Here is a 24,335-nt window from a genome sequence, read left to right on the forward strand (position 1 = left end):
CCACTCTGAGGACGATAATTAAAATAATTACAACCATCTCCCTTATCCCTACTTTGTTCCTTTTCTCTAAATCACTCTACTTTCTGATGCTCCTTTTACTGCAGTCACCTCATTATTTATTAACCCCACCTGAAGGTTAGCTCCTTGAGGAGAGGGGATTTTGCCTGACTTTGGTTTAATGTATTGTAAGAGCCAGGAACAGAACAGAAAAACACTTTTTAATGAATCGGTAAATCCAAGGACAAGATCTCCTTGGAGCCCAGGAAAGGCAGGTAGTTTTCTTGGATGTCACTGGGCGTCTTCTTTGTGCATGTGTGCATGACAGGGGCTACTTACTACTTTATTCCCAACTGGAATCCCTCACTCAGCAGCCTTATAGCACCCTCCACACTCTGGACATAGCATGAAGTTCATGACCAGGGAGGAGTTCTGACCACTAACTGTGTTCACAGCCTCCTGGAGTCAGAAGGGGGATCCTAACCAGGCAGGATGATCCCAGCAGCCTAAGCTCAAGAATTCACAGCTGTTTCCCATCTCAGAGTCCTGCCCCAGTTGCAGACTGTGGATCCCTCAGTAGCCTCCCCAGAACAAAACCCCCAAACTCTGGTGGCACTTGGCAGGGATCAAAATAAACTCAGTACCACAGGACCATTAATTTGGAGAAATGGTGAGGATAAGGTGTTAGGCTTGAGGAAAGTAGCAACAGGTCTTTTTCTGCTTAGGTCCCAAAAAAGAAGAGGCAGGACGTTTGTGTCCTGGACTCTTGGGGTTGTGGAAAGATGGCTCTCCAGGCTCCAAGAGGGTGCCTGATCTGGTGTCTTGGAGAAGGGTCCACCCTTGACATCTAGAGGGATTGTAGTTGGACACCTGAACTTGAAGGTCTGGAGAAGTAGACTGACCACCTCAGCATCCAGGGGAGATGATGGGTGGACACCTGGGCTCCTACTCTTCACAAGTCTGCAGTAGCGCCCTGTGGTCTTCAGATACTGCCACACCTACTCTGGACCCTCTGTCTCCATGGCTGCCAGCTGTGTAGCCAACTGCCAGCCCATAGCCCCCTGTTCCTGCAGCAGCTCCTACCAAACCAAGACATCCAGGTAGACAAGGCTTGTTGCAGGATAACTGGGGTAGGCTGAAAAAAGACCATGACATTGGAGAATAATAAGTGGGACCCTGAGAACCCGAGAATCAGGGGCGAGAGGTGGGCACTTCACTTTGAGGCACAGGCCTTCTCTTCCCTCCCCTCCTTGATTCTGCCTGCACCCCAGTATTAGTGTGTGTGGCTCTGGAAGATGGGGATCCCCTTAGTCAATTATCCTCTTGCATCTGCTTCTTTTTGCATTTCTTCCCTGTGTGTGTGTGAATTACTCTATGCATGAAACACAGAAGACTGTCCAAAACATACAGTGGCCTACTGATGATAGACAGCTAATACCTGTGTAATGACCAGCCTAGTAAAAAATGGAGCCCTCCTTCAGCACACCAGCCAGAAGACCCTGAACCTCTCTCCAAACAGACCCATCCCCTCTCACAGTGTTCTCTAGGTTGGCCCTTCCCAGGGCTTTTTTTTTGTCTTATTCCTTCCCCTCCCCTCTTTGGCCTCCATTCCCTTCATGTCCCACTTTCTTCCCCATGTTCACCTCTTCAGGAGGCTCCCTCACCACCCTAGGCCAACACTTCAGGGGCTACTCTCACTCCTGCCCGATCAGTGTCACAGTAATGAGGAGCTAAAGCTCCAGGCCTCTATTCTTGTGCCCCATGAAAGAAAATTTAGAGTCAGACATGAAAAAGCCAGCAAGAGAATTTTATTATAAGTGAAAGTATGGCTCAAGCTAAGAACGCTCTCAAGGGAGAAAGAGAGTGAGTCATCCATCTCTCCAAAGAGAACACAAAGGAAACTTGATACTACTTCGAAACACATTGAGTTGGATGTTTACCAGGAGAACAGGGGTCCACCTTCTGCCATCTTCATTAATCTGAGCAAGGTATTGTTTTACCCTAGTTGATCCTCTTGGTAACTGTCATGGTGACCATCCCATTCAGGGGGGCTTCATCCACAAGTGAATTCTATGTTAATATAGGAGATGGGTCCACAACCAGGCAAACTGTACCTTAGTGCACCTGTGCTACTAAAGTCCCTTCTGATGTAAGGGTAAAATTTCTAAGCTGATTCTAAGCTGCAAAAGTCTGAGTTAAAGTGTAAAAGACTAGGGCATTGTAAAGCTTCTAGATTGCAAGGTCTGGGCTAAAAGGTAAAAGCCTATTGTTACAATTCCTCTGCTATCCCCGGAACCTGTAAGTTGTTAGGACAATGCACGAGCTGCTCAGTAAATATCTCCATTGATTCCCTGGTTGTTTAATAGCTAAGGGCTCCAGGTAGCATGGCACGTAGGCATCCAGGCCCCAGAACCAATCAGTTTGAATGTGTACCCCACTTAGCAGTGACCAATCACCCCTGCCCAAACTGTTCCCGCCAATGAATGGACTAATCATGTATCAGAATTGTTGTTCAATTTCCCCGCGCCTCATGATGATTTGTTCTGATGTATGTAAAGCCCCCCACCCTCTCCAAAAAGTGTACTTAAGCTCTGCTTGACCTCTGCTCTGGGCTCTGGGCTGCTCTCCCTTCTTGAGTGAGCTCAGAGTCCCAGCGCGCTGGAACGGATCCCCCTAATAAAATCCCCCTTGCAATTGCATGAAGTTTGTCTCGTGTGGTCTCTCCTTCTCCGACGCTTCGCCGGACCCTTACATTTGGTGCATTGGCCGGGAACTGCGCATCGCCGGACAGGGAGACCCAACGAAACTGCTTTGGGGGTAAGTAAGGCGCCTTTCTCTCTCTTTCTCTCTCTCTCTCCTCTCCTTCTTCTCCTTTTCTCCTCCTTGTTTGCTCAGGTGCGATCGCTCAGGTTTGGTCTCTGGCGGCTCAATGGTGGGCGTAAGTCCCCAGAGGGCATAATCTCTCAGAGCCTCGGGTGGGGTTGGCAGTGTGTGTGTGTGTGGCTGTCAGTGGAGAGCGTAAGCTCCCCCTGGCGGTGACAGGCAGACGTGCCTCTGGAGTCACAAGCCACCCCTCCTTAGGACGCTTTGGAGGGTTCGGGGGGGGGACAAAAGTGCTCCCCGTTAGGTAGAGGGGTGGGTGAACCCTCGTCGGTGTATTTTGCTGCCAACCCGTCTGGTTTTGCCGGCAACTCTTTCTGTTGAACTCACTGTCTTTAATTTTTGCCTCTAAATTTGTGTTAAACGTTTACTGTGTGTCAGTGTTTGCGTCACGTTTGTATCGTCTCTCGGCGCTTCAGAATTGCCCACCCTCGGAGTTGATATTGTCTTTCAGTTGGGCCGCATGGCCATCTAGGTTATGGCTTCTAACCTTTCAGGATCTTTGGGAATCTCTTCCTGCATGGGTGGGGTCCGCGCAGTCCGCTGGGAGGATTCCACCCGGCGGTATGGCGGATCTGTCCTGTCCCTGTTCCTCCCGGCCCCTCCACCCACCTGTCCTCTCCGCCCCCTGGCCGTCTCCCCTCCCGGGAGGGGAGAGGGGTGCTCCAGCGGGCGCGGTGGACGGGCAGACGGAATCGAGGTGAGGTCGGCGGGGGACCGCCCCTCCTCCCCCTCCTCTGCTGGCAACCGGCTGCCACCGGGCGTATTTCCACCACAGCGGGGCGGGTGGGGTTGGAGTAGGAGTCCGCAGGGGGCTGCGTCCCCCCCCCAGTGTTACAGCCCTCCCGGCCGCAGTGATATTAAATTGGTGTTAATTGGCTTTAGAGATGGGAACCAAATTTTCAGTCACAAATTTTAACACTCCCGAGGAGACTTCTAAGGAGTCTCCACTCAGTTTTCTTGAGGAAGCCTAGCACTTACAGCCTAACTGTAGGCAGAGGATGAGCTTTTTGGGAGCTGGCTACTAAAAAGTTAGGGAAAAAAAAAAAAAGCCTAGTGCCTAAGGTCAAACCAAACTGGAGGAGCTAATCCTGTGGGTGGGAGATAAGACTAAGGGACTCCCAGCAGCTGCCAGAGCCATTTTGCTTTGGGGAACTCCCTTATCTCTTATCTACATTTTAAGGATTACTCCACCTTTGTTTACTTAAAAAGAAGGGACACTGAATGCAGTAAAGCCAGTCACACTGAGACCCTTGATTTTATACTAATAGTTGCCCCTACGTGAAAACATCTGGTCCACTCGTGGGAAAGTCTATGGTGCCACTGATGGGAGTCATAATTAAATGAAAGTTCAAAACTTGGAGGGATATATTCTTATCTGGTTGTCTGATTGTTTCTTAAAGACAAACTAGGTTAAATGTGTGTCTAAAAAAATAATTTTTTATTGTAACAATCTGGTATCTGAATGGGTTTCTAAAGCATTGCACTATCTTGCAGTTAAAAGTTGGGTTTAAGCAATTGTTTAGTTTGATTTCAGGTAGTTCTAAAGAGTTTCAATTTTGAACTGGGAAGCCTAAGGAGATTTCACTAGGAGTACAGTGCATTGATTTGGGCAAGGATAAGTAAATTATGATTTGGTATCTGTTTCTCTCAGTGTATAAGATTTAGAAAAAAAAAGTGTTGAATTAAAACGTTGGTCTGGCTTATTAAAATAACATTAAATAATTAATTAACAACAGTCTTGGAAATTCTCAAAGCTTAATTTCAGATATACATGGTAGTGTGTAGGCAAATTTAATGTAACTTAATGCTACTTTAGAAACTTCAGAATAAGGAAAGTGGCTTAGAGGTCTTAAAGAAATTTCTTCTGATGGCAGAGATCCTATTTCCAGTTTTATGTGAGCAAGTTTTTCTAATGTAAAAGATATAAAATGTCGGGAATTGCTTCTTAAATTTGTATCATAATTTTCAACATCCAAACCTGGAAATATGACTTATGGCTAAAATGCCTCAGGCCTAAAGTGTCTGCTCAAAATAGCAGTTTTTCCCTGCTCCTTCCAGACCTTAGCCAGGGCTTAAGCTGATATGCAAACAGAAGCAGCTTGGAGCTCAGGCCCAAGAAAAAAAAAGAGTAAAAGTGTCTTTTTACCTGAACTCAAACTAGACCAGACCAAGAAGTAAATTGTATAATATTTACTAACTACTGGCCAGTCATCTTTTTTTAGGACTTTTGCCTTTTCTTAGATTCTGTGTTGTTTTGAGCTCATGATTTTTATCCTACAGACAAGTTAATGTTTTTCTGATAAGTTCTATTTTTTGATCAACTGGAGTTTTTTTAAAAAAACATTACAATGGAGATTTCATCTGCGAAAAACTATGAGGCCTTTATTATTGTTATGTGTACACACTCTTGTTATGTGTTGTATGTCGGTATGTCTGTATGTGTGTATGTCCATATATCCTGCAGTGATATGACAATTAACAAATGTGGAGCGCTCATAAAAAAATTAAAAATGGATCCAAATATCTTTGATTCACGTGATTCAAATGGCTCAATTTAAATTGGGTAAACAGATGAAAGTAAAGAGGTCTTAAATTAAGCTTATAAGTTTTTCTAGGTGTTCAAAAAAAGAGGCCCTAATAAAATGTTAACTCTGCTTAAATTTAAAAGTTTACAAGTAATGTTTCAAAATGTGAACAAAAGGAGGATAGTAGATAGAAGAAGAAACTAAAAGGTTCTAGGTATGGAACTGATGGAGAGAAAAAAAAAATTGTGTTTCTGGATAAGAGAGTCTATGTGATTAAGTAATTAAGAGGGTTTAAGTAAGTGATAAAAAAGGTCTGTGCAAGTTGGTTATAAGTAAGTTTTTAAATAAGTTACACAACTATGGTTAAACAACAACTGTTGTTTTTCAATACTTTTCTTGTGCTCTCTTGCTCTGCATAATGAAGTTCCTTCAAATCCGATTACTTCCAACCAGCTTCTGCTTAGGCACTACCAGCCTCTGATGACCGATGGACCCTCAACATCTTCAAGAGAACAATTCACTCAGTGCTGAAGCTCACTACCAGGCACGATGGAATGCAACGGACATGGGACAGCGGGAAACAACAAGTTCAGAGAACCTCTTAATCTGCCATCCTGGATTCATGAGTCTTTATGTCCTATTAAGCTTCCTCATGGCCCTTGGTCTCTTTTCTGTCAGCCCCCCAACATGGAACTTCTGCCAGAAATTGATCTTTGCTCTAATTTTTATCTTCATCCTGTTTTTGTTTGCTCTGATCTTCTTCAGGTGTTGGTGATGATATCTGGAAAAACCTGCCAATAGACGGGTAGCCTGCCATTTATCTAAGCCCTGCTATCTCCCCCTTAGTCATTTCTTTAAAAGCTAAACTTGGTTAATATAAAAACATCAATGTAATTATGGTGTTATTAATGTGTTCATATCTTTCAGGTATACAAGTCTGTAAGGTAGAAGCTTCAAAAGAACATTATATCAAGCTGGTGTTCTAAAGTTGTATGGTAATTTTAGGCTTAAAAAAACATGTTGGAAATTTATTTATCATTTGTGTTTTATAACTGGACTTGTTATCAGTAAGATATGTAAAGTTCTATGTTGCTTTCTACACTGAGATACAATTTAAATGTATTTTTAAGTCAATAAGAGCCTAATCTGGGTGAAAGTTTTATTGTAAAACACAGAAATACTTTGCTACTTTCCAACAAGAGGTTAGAAGCTTCCAGCCTTCCTTTAATTCATGTTTTAGATGTGATATTATGTTGTGTTAGCTAATATTCATGTGAACTTGAGCAATAATTTATATAAACTTTGTAAAATGATGTCTAAAAAGCAAAGATCAGCTTCAGAACTATAGTATTTAAGACATATGAAGAGCCCCACCTTACTTGAGATAAGGCTGTATGTCCCAACTCACTGCATGTGAAAGTGACTATGAAAGAAGTAGGCCAGATTTCAGTGCATTTAAAGTTGTGCCCAAAAGTTGGTTTTTGTCACGATTGCCAGGATACCAAACAGGGGATGTACTCTGCCAAAATTCTAGGTAGCTATTACATAGACTAAATATGTTTTTACCCTAGTTAGTTTTGTTTTGTAATTTGCTTTTAGATGGACTAAGGATTGCCTGTTAATATTTCAAAGAGGTACTGCTTTAAGAACTCACAACCTGGGTTAATTTAAGATAATGAGTTATAGGGAGTTGCCACCTACAGGATAGAGAGATAGACATTAAAGTTTAGTACCCTTAATATAAGGCTGTTGACTCATTTTGCTAGATGTTTAAGATTAAGTCTTAAAATTAAAAATTTGGCTCTTGCCCTCTGAGTCAGTCTGAATCAGGGAATAGGGAACTGAGCAAAGGGCTCTGCAACTCTAGGCCACATAACTTCCCGAGCAGGGAGATTAATGAGACCAGTGGAGGGCAGAAGGCCAATCAGTGCATTTGCTGTAAAGAGGAGGGTCATCAGAGAAGGGAGACATCCCTGATGCTTCTGAGGGAAGCCATATGGTCAAGCAAGGCCTGGACCCATCCTAGCGCAAATGACACTAGCAGAACTGAGAAGCTGCTGTGAAGTTCCCGAGGACTTCCCAGAGACTCAGCTGACTGTTAACAATAGGTAGAAACAGAAGTCAGTTTGACTTGCTTCATCTTAAACACTTAGCAAAGACAGTCAAAGCCAAAGCACAGCTGTTCCTGGACATCTTAAATGATAATAATAGTTAAATATAACCTCCAACAATAAGTAGACTGGAGGCTACAAAAGAAATTCTTAGACAGAAATGCCTGATAACTGTCAAAGGGACTGCTAGAATAGTTTTAGTCTAAGGCCTTTGTTTCTAACCAACGCAGGTAGGCTTGACGTTTGCTAGTATGGTTATTCAGCCCTAAGTAACAGAATTAAAGATTTCTCTATTAGACACAGAGGTCATACTAGCAAAGGATTTTGAAGGATCAGATGGCATTAGATTATTAGACTATATCTTAAGGGAAAAGACATCTGTAACCCTAAATGTTGTGTTGACATCCCTGACAGTTCTGACAATGTGACAAATATCCTTAAAGATTTACATGCTCAGATAGAAGCCATGTCCTCAGCAACTTTGTTGTGAAAACAATATCTTAGCTCCTAGTTCCTGGTACTGCCTGATGGAAAACATTGTTAATCTTTGTCTTGGTCATTATACTCATTGGCATATTTCTATGCTGTGGCATTTATTACTGCATTAATATGGTTCTAGTACTAATGAGTTCTTGTTTCTCTTATAGACCACCTATCACTCGAATGGCCCTCCAGCCTATTACTTCTCAATTGGACTTTTAGCATGGACCACTCGATAGACCCGATATTTTTAAGGGGGACTCCAAACTGCTTGCCCCACGTCGTCCCTTTTCAGCCTGAAGAAGCCAGAAAGATTCTCTTCGTCCCCCTTCCTCACAGCAGTAAGGAGTTCCCAAATTAGAGGGGGGAATGAAGCCAGATTTAAAGTTAGGTAGTCAGTGTAGTTAGATAAATCAGGGTCTAATATCGGGTGAAATCTAAAATGGAGGCCATGCTGAAATCGATTCTAGGAAACGCAGGACAACACATAGTGATCAGACAACAATATGCTCCACTGGCAGAAATAAAAAAAAAAATGAGACCTTCCAATAATTATGATTCAGTACTTTTAAGATTAAAAGTAGTCAGAAAAAGGAGTGGGGAATGTAAGGGTAAAATTTCTAAGCTGATTCTAAGCTGCAAAAGTCTGAGTTAAAGTGTAAAAGACTAGGGCATTGTAAAGCTTCTAGATTGCAAGGTCTGGGCTAAAAGGTAAAAGCCTATTGTTACAATTCCTCTGCTATCCCCGGAACCTGTAAGTTGTTAGGACAATGCACGAGCTGCTCAGTAAATATCTCCATTGATTCCCTGGTTGTTTAATAGCTAAGGGCTCCAGGTAGCATGGCACGTAGGCATCCAGGCCCCAGAACCAATCAGTTTGAATGTGTACCCCACTTAGCAGTGACCAATCACCCCTGCCCAAACTGTTCCCGCCAATGAATGGACTAATCATGTATCAGAATTGTTGTTCAATTTCCCCGCGCCTCATGATGATTTGTTCTGATGTATGTAAAGCCCCCCACCCTCTCCAAAAAGTGTACTTAAGCTCTGCTTGACCTCTGCTCTGGGCTCTGGGCTGCTCTCCCTTCTTGAGTGAGCTCAGAGTCCCAGCGCGCTGGAACGGATCCCCCTAATAAAATCCCCCTTGCAATTGCATGAAGTTTGTCTCGTGTGGTCTCTCCTTCTCCGACGCTTCGCCGGACCCTTACACTGATACACATTGAGAATCCTGTGGCTATAAATCCCAACTTTACAATGATCCTGCAAGATTCTGTCAGGAACTCCCCATAGATCTTTCCCTCTGGACTTATTTCTTAATTTGTCCCTTTGCTTCCCCCTGTTTATTCTCAGGGTTAGTACCCCTATTTTTTTTTCCTATGAGTTACTCATTTATATATTAGGTTTTTGGGATTTTTTGTTTGTTTGTTTTTGTTACTAGACATTAAGCCTAGGGGTGCTTAACCATTGAGCCACATCCTCAGCCCATTTTTTAGTTTTTACTTTGAGACAAGGTGTTACAAAGTTGCTTAGGGCTTCCATAAATTGCTGAAGCTCGCTTTGAACTTTCCATTCTCCTGCCTCCCCTTGTTGCTGGGATTACAGGTGTGTACCACCACTTTGGCTGTTCATTAGTATTAAAGGCAATTTAAAGAAAACCCCATGACCCTATGTCTCGAGGGGGCAAAATGTTGACTTATGCAGTCAATGGGAGAAATAAAGAATGTCCACGTGCTTCTGCCCCCTTTCAATGTCTTATTCACTCAAATTAATTACTTAATACAATTTCCCTCTATAGGTTCTTAATCATGAAAACAACAAACCTTAACGCTAGGCACTGCAATAGACACAGCAAACAATTCTAGATTAATTCTAAGCACTGCAAAACACACTTAATCATGACAGGCTAATGACAGACATTTCCTCTGCATGCTAAATTCAAAAGTCTTAAGCCTTAGGCTTTATATCCAGCAGATGCACACTTATTCAGACTGCGGTGACCAGGTCTGGAACCAAGGCAGGCTTTTCCTGGCATGGTGTGGATGACTGGTTGAGGAGAGGGTTGTAGGGAGAAGTTGTGGCTCTCACCAAGGACCAGATGACTCAGTAAAGTTTGAGAGTAGTGAGGATCATAAAGAGGCTCAGGAAATGATGACAGGTGATTGGATGTCAGGTCCTCATCAGGCTCTCCAGCTGGAGTCCATCATTGTTTTAGCTGGCTGAATTCCTGTTCATTTACTCTATCATTTATACTGCATTTTGGGGCTTTTGACCCTCCTTTCAATCTTTACCAGCTACCACCAGATTTCTTGGTGACATCATTTACCCTGGGGTCAGAAACATCTGGTCTGGTGGTCTCCACCCTGATCTTCTCCCCTTTCCCTCTTATCAGGCCAGGACAGCCTGCCAGGGGCTTCACTCTCTTTATAAGGGTGAGGGGAAGTAACTTGTTTGAGGCCATACTGGAGGACTCTGTGGGTGTGCCTAGTGAGACTGCAGATTAAACTGGAGTTTTTAAAATGGAGTTGCTTTAGGCTCAGGCCTAAGGCCATCCTAACACCCTTCTATCTTATTGTTTTGTATTCCACTGCTCATTACTAATTACCACCTAACACTAGGGTTAAAAAATCTGGCCCAGTAAAGGGGACCCTTGAACCTGGAAACAAGTCTCAGGGATTCAGTGGTACACGGCTCCATTCAGGAAATTGAGGACATGCATTTTGTTCAGGAGGTTCATCCATAACCTGGGAACCTGCCTTTATGGCATGGAGACCTGGAGGCTCCCAGGGACAAGAGGCCACTGTCGATCAACTGGGAGGAAATATATTTTATCTTGTATTTTCAGTAAGAGTTGGAAATTCCAAACCTGACATGGGATAAAAGTGCCAACTTGTGCACAGATCCCTGTACAGTTGCTGCAACCCTAGGGAGACCCAGGACTCCCAAATTAACACAAAAAATGGCAGTTCAGATCATCTGTGCTCATCCACATGGCCACACGGAGGCGCTGCTGTGCTGCCCTGCAAGGCTGCCAGAGCAGCTCTGAAGAGGATCATGCTGTGGAAGGACTAGGACAGAGATGGCTGATCTAATGATTCCTCTTTATTTTGGTTTTGTTTGTTTCTTTGTTTTCCTCTCCAGCTTCTACATATGAAAGAAAATTTTGCTCCTTGACTTTCTGAGTCTGGTGTGTTTCACTTGGCATGATATTCTCCAGTTCTATCAGCTTATTAACAAATAACATTATTTCATTCTTCTTTATGGCAGGGTAAAATGCCACTGTGTACATATACCATATATATATATATATATATATATATATATATATATATATATATATATAGACACATGCCTAGATCTGTTGTATAATATGGATATTGGGGAATTGTGCTGCTGTAAACAGTGGTGAGTGTGCATATCTCATTAGAGTATGTTGATTTTAGTTATTTTGAACAAATATCAAGCAGTGGGATAACTGGTCATATGGTGGTGCCATTCCTAGCTTTTTGAGGCATCTTCATACCAATTTCCAAAGTGGTTGTATTAATTTGCAGGCCCACCAACAATGTTTTAAGTGTACACTTAACCCCGTATCCTCCACAGCATTTTTTATTTGTATTCTTGATGATATTCTCTTCTAATAGTTGTGAGAGATAAACTCTCAATGGAATTTTGATTTGTATTTCTCTGATATAGATAGATAGATAGATATAGATATATACATATATGTATATATGAAATGCCATTTGAATTTCTTCTTGAGAAATGTCTGTTTAGTTCTTTTGTTCATTATTTGGCAGGGTTACTTGCTTTTCTTCTGGCGAGTGTTTAAAGTTTTTATACATTCTGGATATTAATCCCTTGTCAGAGAGTATCTGTCAAAGGTTTTCTCCAATTCTACAGGCTCTCTCTTCATTCTCTTATTTGTTTCCTTTTTCTGCAGAATTTTTTTTTATTTGATATCTACTTATTGATCCCTGGTTTTATTTCTTGAGCTGTAGGAGATTTATTAAGGAAGTTGATGCCTGAGCCAACATATTGGAGTGTTGGCCTGTTTTCTTCTAGCAGTTGCAATGCTTCTAGTCTAATTCCTAGGTCTTTGATCTGCTTCCAGTTGATTTTTATGCAGGGTGAGCGATAAGGATCCAGTTTCATTCTTCTGCATATGGATATCCAGATTGCCAGGTACCATTTGTTTAAAAGCTATGTTTTCTCCAATTTGTTTTTGCCACCTTTGTCAAGGATCGGAAGACTGGATCTCTGTAGGTCAGTCTATATAGCTTCTATTCTATTCCACTGCCCTTCCTGTATGTTTTTATGCTAATACCAAGCTGGTTTTGTTATGACAAATCTGCACTGTAATTTGAGATTGAGTATTTTAACGCCTCCGGCATTGCTCTGATTAATAGCTAATAATTGCTTTGGCTATTCTGGGTCTTTTCTTCTTCCATATGAAATTTAGGACTGTTTTTTTTCTTTGAAAAAATCATTAGTATTTTGATGGGGATTGCAGAGAATCTGTACATCACTTTTGGTAATACGGCTATTTTGACAATATTAATTCTGCCAATCCAAGAACATGGGAGATCTTTCCATTTTCTAATGTCTTTAATTTCTTTCTTCAATGTTTTTATAATTTCCACTGTACGCATCTCTCATTGTTTAGATGTATTCACAGTTTTTTATTTGTTTGAGGATATTGTGAATGGAATTTTCCTGATTTCTTTCTCAGTAGGATCATTATTGGTGTCTAGGATAGTTTGACTTTTGCTAGTTGATCTTGAATCTAGCTACTTTGCTGAATTTATCAGCTCTAAAAGTGTGTTGTTTTTTTTTTCTCTTGGGGTCTTCTAAGTATAGAATAATGTCATCAGCAAACAGGGATATTGAATCCTTTTCTATTTTTATCTCTTTAATTTTCATCTTTTGCCAGATTGCTCTGGCTAGAGTTTCAAGTACTGTATTAAATAGGAGTGGTGAGATGAACTTCTGTGTCTTATTTCAGTTTTTAAAGAAAATACTTTCAATTGTTTTCCACTTAGTATGGCATCAGCTTTGGGTGTGACATATATAGAATTTCAATGTTGACACAAGTTCCTTCTATTCCTAGTTTTTTCAGTGTTTTTAACGTGAATAAGTACTGAATTTTGTTAAAGGGATTTTTTATATATTTACTGAGATGTTTATGTAATGTTTTTCTCTAATTCTATTTATGTGATACATTGCATTTACTGATTTTCATATATTGAGCCAACCTTGCAATGTTGGATGGAACTGATCTTCTTAATGGGTTTTTGAATGCAAATTGCTAATATTTTATTAAGGATTTTTACATCTATGTTCATCAGGCATACTGATCTATAGTTTTGTTTCCTTGATGTGTCCTTATCTGCTTTGGTATCAGGGTGATATTGGCTTCAAAGAATCAAAACACATTTCATGTCATTAGGTAATGTATGACTATAATGTAGATTTGATACAGAAAAATTACAAAATCTTAACCATAGTATGGTACAAGTTAAAAATAATCCAAACGCCTAGACCAGAAAAACTTGTTGCATTTCATTCTAGTCTGTTATTCTCCTCCTGCAGCCTGAATGCTGCACATTTCTCCTTCTCTCCCTCTCTTTCCCTCAGATGATGAACACAGGCTTCAGTGGCCCCCTGCACTGCTCTCTCCGAATAGGATTTTCCAGGTTAGTTGGCTCTCTGCCCCCAAAAAGTGCATTTTTCACTTTCTCCTGCCTTCTTGCATCCCACTCTACCTCCCCATTTCTCACTCCTAGAGGATGAAATTTTTTCTCTTTTCACATGGAAAAAAAGTAGGACTCAGCTAAGGACTGCCTCATAGTCCCTTCAGAGCCTGCACATTTGAAACTGTCCCACATGAGTAAACAACAGGAGAACCCTAGCCAGATGCCAGTGCCTTGACCTTTGACTTCCCAACCTTACTAACAGTGAGAAAATAAGTTTCTGTTCTTCATAATTTTTTCAATATGTGGTGTTGTCTTATAGAAGCCCAACAGACTAAATCTGCATGAATATATTCAGGCATAATACAATTCCACCAATTTGGTCTTTGTTAAGACACCAGTCCTAGAACTCAGTCCTGCCAGACCTGGACTGGATGCCTTCACAACTGGATTGAGGCTGACTCCTTGGATCTCCTTCACCTCATGGGGGAACACACTTGGCCTCCATTCTTGTGCTGGCTCCTTTTAACTACATTTCACATATCCCCTTTCCTTGGTTTTCCTCCATCATTTTTGCTTCTCACTTCATTTAGCCATATCCTATAGAAATATGGAAAAGAAAATGTTGAAACTCTAAACGTCTGAAATATCTTTAGGACACCCTAGCTCTTAGTCCAACTTTTTTTTTTTACTAGGTATATGACTTCTTTCTGGTACTATTTTAATTGCCCGAATCACCTATAGACTTATTCATTTCTGTGACCAGTTTTAAATTTCTAAGAAATTATTTTTGTTTTCTGCATAATTTCACTACTTGTTCACAAACACCATATCTTTCTACATGTTTTAGCAATTATCTAGAGTAGTGGCAGTGAATCAAGGGAAGAGGATGGAACCAGTTGGGATCTCTCCACAGTTTACTGAGAGCAGCAATTCTCAAAGTGTCATTTTTGGAACCCCCAGAGGTGTTTAGACTATTGCACAGGATCTATATTATCAAAAAAATATTTTTATAATATCACTAAAACATTATTTAAAATAAATTAAAACTCAGCAAAGTGGAAGTAATGGTACCACACTGCAATAATAGTTATTGTGTTCTTGAGCACCTTTTAACTGTAGAAGGGAAGGCATTCCAGTTCACTTAAATATGTCCTGAAGTATGAAAAATCATTAAATTTATTAAATTGCCATTCCATCGTGCACATTATAAAAAGGGGGAGTACACATAAAACACACCTACTACATTCAACAATAGGGAGTTTGTGTCAACAAAAGCCATTTAGTGAGGTTTACTAGCATCATCTTTATGGAATACCATTCCTGATTAAAAGAATGAATGACAGGGGAGGTATTAATTACACTTCGATATTTGGCCAATGTTCTAAAAAATGACCTTAACCTGTCCCTTTGAGATAATCCACTGACAGCAATATATTCAATGATAAAATGTATGCTCTCAAGAGGAAAAAAAAATCTGGGCAAACCTGCATCCACCACTATCAACCTGACAGACTCCCAAGTACTTACAACACTTTCTGGTGAAATCTGTGGTGATATCAAAATAATCAACATAAGACCACTTGATTAATTTTACTTAAATGTGTTAACACTAGAAGGTCTATATAGCTTGGTCAAACAATGCATGACTTTAAAAAATATCATGCATTAGCACAAGATCAATTCAATGTACAAGACACATCCACAGACTTTAATGGATAAAATATGGACTATTCAATGACAGTATTTTATGGTTCTTGTGGAAAAGAACTTTTAAGAAGCTAACACTTGTATCATTTTAGTGTAGTACCAAAGATGAATACTGGGAACATTATTAAAAACATTCCTCTTATAAATATTTGTGTGAGGCTACATTTTTTTGTTAAAATCAAAGTCACAAGTTAAATGCAGAAAATATGAATATCTAGCATTCTCTGATGACAAATAAAATTGTAAAAAGTAAAATGATCCATTTTTCCTAACAAATATTTTAATTTGGGAAAAGTTATTTTTCTTTGAAACTACTGTTTCAAAGAGTGCCGCACATTTTTCATGCAATTATTTAACATGCAATTAGTTATTAATATTCAGGAGGAATAAAATATCTGGAAAGTGGCATTAACTTCTAATATGGCAAATATTGATAGGCATAACCCACATAAATCTAACTACCTCTGGAGTGCACACTACTTTCTAAGAGCATATAAAGATCCTGAAACCAAAACGTTTGAGAACTGCTGATTTTACACCCTGAGGCAGAAATCAAGGGATGGTGAGACAAAGAATGATTAGTAAGGAGGAGGGTTCAGGGCAAACTCCAAGCCCTGGGCATGGCTCTCAGGGTCTAGAGCTGTGCCTGGGGTATGGACAGGGAGCGCTGAGAATCCCTGTCTCCAGGGAGTTTCACTTTTCTCCTCCCAACCTGGGCCAGGTTATTCTGCCTGGACACTCCTGACTGGTCCACAGTTCTCACTCCCATGTCGTCTTCTCCTAAAGAAGCCAATCTTTGTCAGTGCGGTTTGAATTTTAAAGTCCACAGCGACCTCCCCCCCTCTCGCCCACTCCAAGTCGCAGAATCTCCACAGAGCTGCAGGATGAGGGTGCTGGCGCCCCGAATGCTGCTCCTCCTGCTCTTGGGGGCCTTGGCCCTGAGGGACACTTGGGCGGGTGAGCACATGATTGAGAGGGAAATAGCCTCCATGTGGGAGGAGCGAGGGGACCATCTGATGAGCACTCAGGACCCGCCGCCCCCAGCCCAGACCCTCCGCAGAATGGCACGGTCCTTCCCTTCCCTCCCCTCCCGCCCCTACGTCCTGCCCTTCTGCTCCCACCGCCCCCTTAGCGTCTCTGGACCCCGCTCCTCTCCTCCTGGGGTAGTCAACCTGGGACCTGGTTGGGTGGTCTCAGTGGCTCCCTTCCCCAGGCTCCCACTCTCTGAGGTATTTCGACACCTCCGTGTCCCGCCCCGGCGCGGAGCCCCGCTTCATCTCCGTGGGCTACGTGGACGACACGCAGTTCGTGCACTTCGACAGCGACGCCGAGAATCCCAGGATGGAGCCCCGGGCGCCCTGGATGGAGAAGGTGGGACCCAAGTATTGGGAACGGGAGACACAGACCGCCAAGGACAATGCACAGAGTGACCTGGTGAGCCTCAACAACCTGCCAGGTTACTACAACCAGAGCGCGGGCGGTGAGTGACTTGGGTCCATGTCGGACATCGCGACCCCTCAAGTCCCTCACAGATGGTCCCAAGAAGTCAGGGATTCCCGGGCTAAGCTTCACCCCAAGTCTGAGGGACCCACGGAGACTCTTGACCCAGAATGCGCCCTTGGGGACTGTAACCGGTTTCAATTTCAGTTTAGGACAAAAACCCGCGGGGTGGGCAGGTCGGGACCCTGGCTGACAGCAGGGCGGGGACAGGTTCTCACACCTACCAGAGGATATATGGCTGCGACATAGGGACAGACGGGCGCCTCCTCCGCGGGTTCAGCCAGTATGCCTATGATGGCGCGGATTACATCGCCCTGAATGAGGACCTGCGCTCCTGGACTGCAGCAGACAAGGCGGCTCAGATCACCCAGCGGAAGTGGGAAGCGGCTGGTGTTGCAGAGAGCTTAAGGGCCTACCTGGAAGGAGATTGCTTGAAGTGTCTTGCAGGCTACCTGGAGAAAGGGAAGGAGTCGCTGCAGCGCGCAGGTATGAGCAGCTGCTGAACACCTGCCCCATCTCCTGTAGATCTCTCTAGCAGTTCCCAGGAGGAGGGGAGGAGAATGGCGCCCACTGTAGAACACTACCCTGCTCATAGTCCAGAGGGGAGGGTGTGGGCCTGGATTCCCCAGTTCTGTTCTAGAGAGGAACTGAAGGCTGCTTTCTCTGAGGACAAGTAAGGGATCTGGTCTCTCTCCCCCTGGCTGGTGGGAAAGACAATTAATACCTGACCCCAGGTCCCTGTCAGCAGTCATGGCATCCAGGACAGTCAGTTCTACTTCAGCCTAGTGCCTTGGAGGTCTGACTCCAGCTTTTCCTCGAGTCCCAGCCTCTACCAAGACCCTCTCAAGGACCTGAAGCCTCTTCCGCTGGGTTGATTCAATCTGATTTCAGAACTTTCCAAGGAATAGATTGTGCCAGAGGTCTGCATCCTGGCTTGTGTCTAGGTTTTCTGCTCTCTCCCCCACCTGAATTATGTTGTTCATTACTCACGATGGTCTTGTGATGGCCATGTGAGCACCGCTTCAGTGGCCCAAGAGGAAATGCCAAAATGTCTGAATTTCCCTGTTCTTTCTCTCAGATCCCCCGAAGACTCATGTGACTCACCACCCTCTCCCTGAAGGGGATGTCACTCTGAGATGCTGGGCCCTGGGCTTCTACCCTAAGGAGATCACCCTGACTTGGTATCGGGATGGAGAGGACCAGACCCAGGACATGGAACTTGTGGAGACCAGACCTTCTGGGGATGGAAACTTCCAGAAATGGGCAGCTGTGGTGGTGCCTGCTGGAGAGGAGCAGAGATACACCTGCCATGTGCATCATGAGGGGCTGCCTGAGCCACTCACCCTGAGATGGAGTAAGGAGGGGATGAGGGCACAGAGCCTATTGTCAGGAAAACAGGAGGCTTTCTGGAGGCCCTCAGCAGGGTAGGGACTGAGAGCAGGGGATCAGGTCCCCTCATCTAACTTCCCTTCCTCTCCCAGAGCCACCCCCTCAGCCCACCATCCCCATCTTGGGAATTATTGCTGGTGTAATTCTCCTTGGAGCTGCTGTCACTGGAGCTGTGGTTGCTTTTGTCTTTTGGAAGAAGAAAAACAGGTAGGAAAAGTGCAGGGTCTGAATTTTTGTCCTACTGGTGATTTGAAGAACCTAGTAGAAGTGTGTTTTAGCCCACGTCCCACATGGGCTACAAAAACCCAGTTCTCTAGGGTGAATTGGGCTGGCACGACAAAACACACAAACATTTAGACCTTTTAGGGGGCATTTCAGTTCGGTTCTTCTGCCTCAACTGCAAGCTCCCACAAGAGGAACAAGAGAAAGGAAGGGAGGTGGGCAACAGAGAAAGAGCATGCCCTGAACCTTGGTTTTTATTGGGGGATGGTGTTCGAAAGAACATTCCATCCAAATAAGGCAGAAAGGGTAGTGTTAAAGGAGAACGGGGGGTGGGGGGGCGGGCCACTCCCATTAGGTAATGTCCACTCCCAGAGCTTCAGTCCCCTGCCTAGCAAAGGTGAAGTCCACTTGCTTTTGTGCACAACAGAAGCCAGTTCCACACCTCCATCGCTCAAGGCTAAGGTGTTGTGCTCAGCTCCTACAGGCAGTTCCTGATAATATGCCCTGCCTTGTTAATGGGAAGTAACATCTACAAGTGTCCTTACCCAATCTGGACCCTGTTTACTTTTTGTAAGGTGCACAGAAACTAAAGGACAAATATGTCCTCTTGATATTTGTGGTGACAGGGGCCTGATTCCCAGCATTTAGAGGCCAGAGGGGAATTTTCCAGGTGAAGACAAAACTCCAGGAAAGTAATTATCTTCATCCTTACCTATCTATTTTCTTCTTGTCTCCTGATCCTTTCCTACATCTACAGTCACAGTTCTGGAGACTTCCCCAGTGTCCAGGACTAGGGGGCACCTCTCAGACCTGTTTCCAAGCTACTCTCTCACGGGAGGCTTTCTTCCCACAGGTGTAAAACCAGACACCTCTGCTCCAGCTGCCTGTAAGTATGAAGAACAGTGATCTCCGAGACACCTGGGTGACTGTAGTGGGAAGTGATGGGGGAGTGATCCACCCATAATTCATCCATTAGCCACACCTCCTGTGGACTCCGACCAGGTTCTGTTTTGGTTCTGCTCAGGTAATGACAGTTCCCAGGGATCTGATGTGTCTCTCATTGGATAAAAGGTGAGACCTTGGAGGGCCTGGAGAGGGAGACTCGTTGAAGAATGGGGAGACTCTGAGTTACAGGGACTCTCCCAGGAATTTCTGACATTTTAAGTGTTTAATGGGTTGTTCAGAGTGTCTTCATTACAATGACTTATCTGAATTTGTTAATAATACTTTCTTTTACAGTATTTTCTTTCAACTGAGTAATACAGGATTTCTTCAGTTCTCTTCCTGCTCCCTGCTGCAGTTTCAAGAGGTCCCAACTTCTCTTTGTGCAGCTGGCAATTAACTGTGTCTATGTGTCTGTGTTCCTGTCATCAGATTATGAGGAAATGGAGACAGGCTCTCATCTTTGATCACCAAGACTCCTCCCTACACTGTCCTGTTCTTTTCCTCAATTAACTTTCCTATGAAGCAAATATGGGACTGGGATGTCTTCATTCCTGGTAGCTTTATGTTGCCCTGGACTGTAGACTTTTCCTTGCCTTTTGCAAAACAGAATGTATATCTTGATTTGTATTTCACATTTGTGCCATGAATTACAGTTGTGGGTTAATTAAGTGAAAAGAGGATTCCTAAAATTTCTGAGAAAATAAAACCCAAAACCTTCCAGAATCCACATGTTTGCTGTGCTGAGTCTGCCTCAGGTGGGGACAGGAGAAAGACGAAAGGAGCTGAAGGTGGACAAAGCAGCACCCAGTCTGTGCTAGTCCATCCTGGGTTTGATGTGGTCACTCCTCAGCTGGTTCATCTTCCCTGGTCCTTAGATCCCTCCATTCAATTGAACCTCATCTCACCAGGACCTGTAATGACAGGGACTCAGGCAGCACCAGGGCAGGTCCTGTCTCCAGGACCGTGGGCAGGGAGGGCATCACATTGAGTGGGTCAACATAGGCTGAGACCTGGGTCTGACCTTGTGCTCCCATCTTTTTTTGTTTCTCAGTTTCTACGGAGAATTATCCCTGTTCTTATTATTAAGTATGAGTTCTGGTCTCATTCTTCTCTGGGTGTCTCTCTTTGAGAGCAGCAGAAATCCTTTTTTCCTGTCATTGTCCCACAAAACCCAGGGCAGTTTTCTGGATTATATTTTCCATCATTTCTGCAGTATTTTTATAGGGACCAGATTATGAGAGTCGCAGAGAGGAAGGATCATATGATTTCTCATCCTAGATAAATTCCTCTTAGGCTTTCATCTTCTCTACTCAGCAGTTTCACTGTCCTTAACAAGATTAATTCTAGAACTTGCTCCAAAAACATGCAAAAAGCAGTATATATCTGTCCATGGTGGTTTTATCATGTCATGGGAAATCAAGGCTGGTCTTTTGTTTTAGAATAAAACAAAAATCCATGTCACCACATTAAAAGAATGATGGTGAAAAGTCATAAGTGCATTCCAAAGGATGCAGTAAAAGCATTTGTTAAAATTCAATATAATGTCATGGTAAAATCTCTAGGGCTCTAGGTATTGAAAAAAAATATTCTCAATAAGATTAGGGAAAGTAACAAAATTCTATCATTCTCATATGTATCAGTGATAAAAATGGTCAACACTTTCTTTTGGGGATCAGCAACAAAGTTAAAGTGTTGGATCTCAGCATTTTTTATGTAACTTAATTCTGGATCACAGCCAGCACAACATCACAAAGGTACAAAGGTGCCCCTGGTATAGAGCAATGTTTAAATATGCTAAGCAAATGGCGGAGGTTTCTTGATTAGGACTCAGTTTTAGTTTTCTTCCCAAGAATAATTTGATCTCTTGGTTCTACACAATGAGATGTTTGGCACTCTTGGTGAACCACTGTTGTTTTTTTTTTTTTTTTTAAGTAATGCAGACTACGTTTGCAATTGCATAATTTCTTCACTGCTTCTTGCTCAGAGAACTAGAGGGCTCTATAAGTCTGTTTGTATTTTGCACTCTCTGTTTCTTACATTGAAGTTCTGTTTCTCCTAATCAAGTTTCTCCTAAAAAGCCTTTTTGAAGTTCTTCAAGGTATACCCATTACCCAGTTCCAATTCTACCCCATCCTTTAAAGTTTTTGTTTTTGTTTCTGTTTTTTTTTTTAATGATTGCACCATATTTCCTTGGAAATGTCTGTTGTAGATACTTATTGCTTGGAAAAATCATAACAAAATATTTTTTCAGCCTTTAAAAAAAGAGAAAATTTTTAGTTTGCAATAACATGGATGATTCAGGAGGATATTATACTAAATGAAATAAGCCAGGTACAGAAAGAAAACCCCACAACTCGGCACATAGGGGTTCTTTCACCCCCTCCCTCCAACACTTTTAGAATGAGCATTGGCCTAGCAAAATCTACCATGGTCACATGTGCACCATCCTCAGAGACCAAGAGCTTTGGGTGAGCAGTGACCAGGTCCAGGATCACTTCTACTGTAGAGAAACCAAGGACATGAGCTCTGTAGAAGCTCTGGCTGGACTTGGAACTAATTACTTCAGTAATCTGTTACCCACTTTTCTCCTCCATGTGATAGGAAAATTCCTTATGATTATTAACAAACACTATATAAACAAATTCTCACAGCATCCTGCACTATACAAAGAACACATTTAAATGCTGAAGGCCACTGTGAGCCACAAGAAGGCAAAGTCAGGAGAGAAAGCTGAGCCTAGGAAGATGAGGGGGTTTGTGTGGGGTCATGGCTACCTCATATAGAACAGCTCCAACGTGACCAGTGGAGGGTGCCTTGACTTTTCCTGTTTCCTTCATTTTCCACTTGAGGAAAGAGGGCTGTTTCTATATTTTTATCCTTTAATTTTTTTTCATTCAGTTTCTGTGCCTGCAGCTGTAGAAGCCATTACTGCCTAACGTGGATACCTCCCTCAACAGCTCACAAAAGCCCTTGCATCTTAGGTCTCTCTCCCAGTCATGACCATGTCCTGTGAAGGACATACAACAGTTTAAAAAAGTCATATTTCTAAATAATTATTGACTTTACAAGACTATCTCATTTTTATGTTTATGCTATTTTAACCACACTTATTTAACCACAGTGAACATTCAGTACAACAGTCAGCGTCATCCCCATTGTATAGAAGGTGAAGCAGAGACACAATGGGCTCAGAAACTTTCCCAAGGTCTCACAACCCACAAATGGTGGAGCCAAGATTCAAACCCAAGCAGTCAAACTCTAGAATTCCCATAGTGAGCCAGAAGCCTGTGCTGTCATCAATAATTATCTTCACCTCTGTGGTATAATTTACCAGTAAAGTCATTTGGAGAAAGAGTTTTCTTTGTAGGTATATTTATAAAATATATTATTACTAATTCAGTGTCTTCACTTGTTCTAGTTATATTCAAAATATCTATTTATTCTTGAGTCACCATTACTAGTTTCTTGTCTATCTACCATTTGTCCATTTTATGTATGCTATCTAATTTTTTGGCACCCCATTGTTCACAGCAGAATTCAGATTGTTTTTCTTATTGCAACGTAAGTAATATTGCATCCTCTCTCTTTTCTGATCCTAATTATTTTACTATTGTTTTATTGAGTGTATCCAGCTGACAATTTGTCAATTTTTGTTCATCTTTCCAAAGTATTCTATTTGGTTCCATCGATAGCTTCTCTGTTCTTTATTATTTTCTACTATTTCTTGCTATTATATTCTGCTATTTCTTCCCTGTTTCCTTCTCTATATCTGTTTGGGGTTTAGTTTGCTTTTCTGTTCCTATACCTTAAGGTGAAGGTTTGGTTATTCATTTGAATCCTTTTTAATGCAGGCATTTACAGCTACAAATTTACTCTAAGTGCTCCTTTATTAGTGTCTCATAAATATGATGTATATTTTCTTCATTTTCATTAGCTTTTCTTTTTTTCATTTTCCTAGCTTTATTTTAATTTTCTTAAGCCCTTGACTATTCTGGAGTGTTTTTAAATTTCCATACATTTGTGATTTTCCCTACTTCTTGTATTATTTGATTGATTACTAACTTCATTTCATTGTGGTCAGAAAATATTTTTTATTATTTCTTTTTTTCCATAAATGTATTGAGGTAAAATTGAAGCACAATAAAATGTACATATTTGAAGTATGCAATTTGATCAGTTTTGACATCTATGCAACCTATACAATCAACATAAAAAGCATTTGCAATACTTTTTTTAAAAATATGAAATTGGGCTGGGGATGTGGTCAAGCGGTAACACGCTAACTTGGCATGTGCAGGGTGCTGGGTTCGATCCTCAGCACCACATAAAAATAAAATAAAGATGTTGTGTACACCAAAAACTAAAAATAAATAATAATAAATAAATAATATTCTCTCTCTCTCTCTCTCTCTCTCTCACTCTCTCTCTATCTCTTTAAAAAATATGAAATCATGCAGACTGTGTTTCCTGCACAATATATTACATTAAAAACCAATCACCTTAAGATCTGTAGAACTCCACCCCTACAGGTCAACTCACTTCAAAATCATACATCACACTTATGAATATCTCAGAGGTCAAAGAAGAAAGCACAGAAAAGTAAATAATAAGTGCTTTGAACTAAGTAGTAATAAAAGTTTAATGTATCAGGATTTCTGGGACGAAACAGCACTCAGATAAGCATTTATAACTTACAGCATTTGCATCAGAAAGAAGCTAGATTAATAATCAGATTATTTTCAAATTATATAGTAGGGAGAAAAATATAAGAGTAGGACCAGAAATATATGAACTAGAGAAGAAATAACACAGCTTAAAGTTGATAAAAATCAAACAAGTCTAATCAAGAAAAAAGCAAGAATGCAAAAATTAATATCAATGGA

The 24,335-nt window shown here is 42.0% G+C and overlaps 1 protein-coding gene across 1 annotated transcript; it reads left to right on the forward strand.

Annotated features, from left to right (window-relative positions):
* The first annotated feature begins 16,152 nt into the window (after window positions 1–16,152).
* Window positions 16,153–19,966, forward strand: LOC308649552 (HLA class I histocompatibility antigen, alpha chain G-like). The gene is made up of 7 exons (XM_081295108.1): window positions 16,153–16,353; window positions 16,610–16,876; window positions 17,152–17,382; window positions 17,975–18,250; window positions 18,378–18,492; window positions 19,361–19,393; window positions 19,747–19,966. The coding sequence occupies exons 1-7, from the start codon at window positions 16,164–16,166 to the stop codon at window positions 19,847–19,849; spliced, it is 1,215 nt and encodes a 404-aa protein (XP_081151234.1). The 5' UTR covers window positions 16,153–16,163; the 3' UTR covers window positions 19,850–19,966.
* Window positions 19,967–24,335: the final 4,369 nt, after the last annotated feature.

The sequence above is a fragment of the Spermophilus citellus genome (assembly GCF_964194105.1).
Source record: "Spermophilus citellus genome assembly, chromosome: 5".
Lineage (NCBI taxonomy): Eukaryota > Metazoa > Chordata > Mammalia > Rodentia > Sciuridae > Spermophilus > Spermophilus citellus.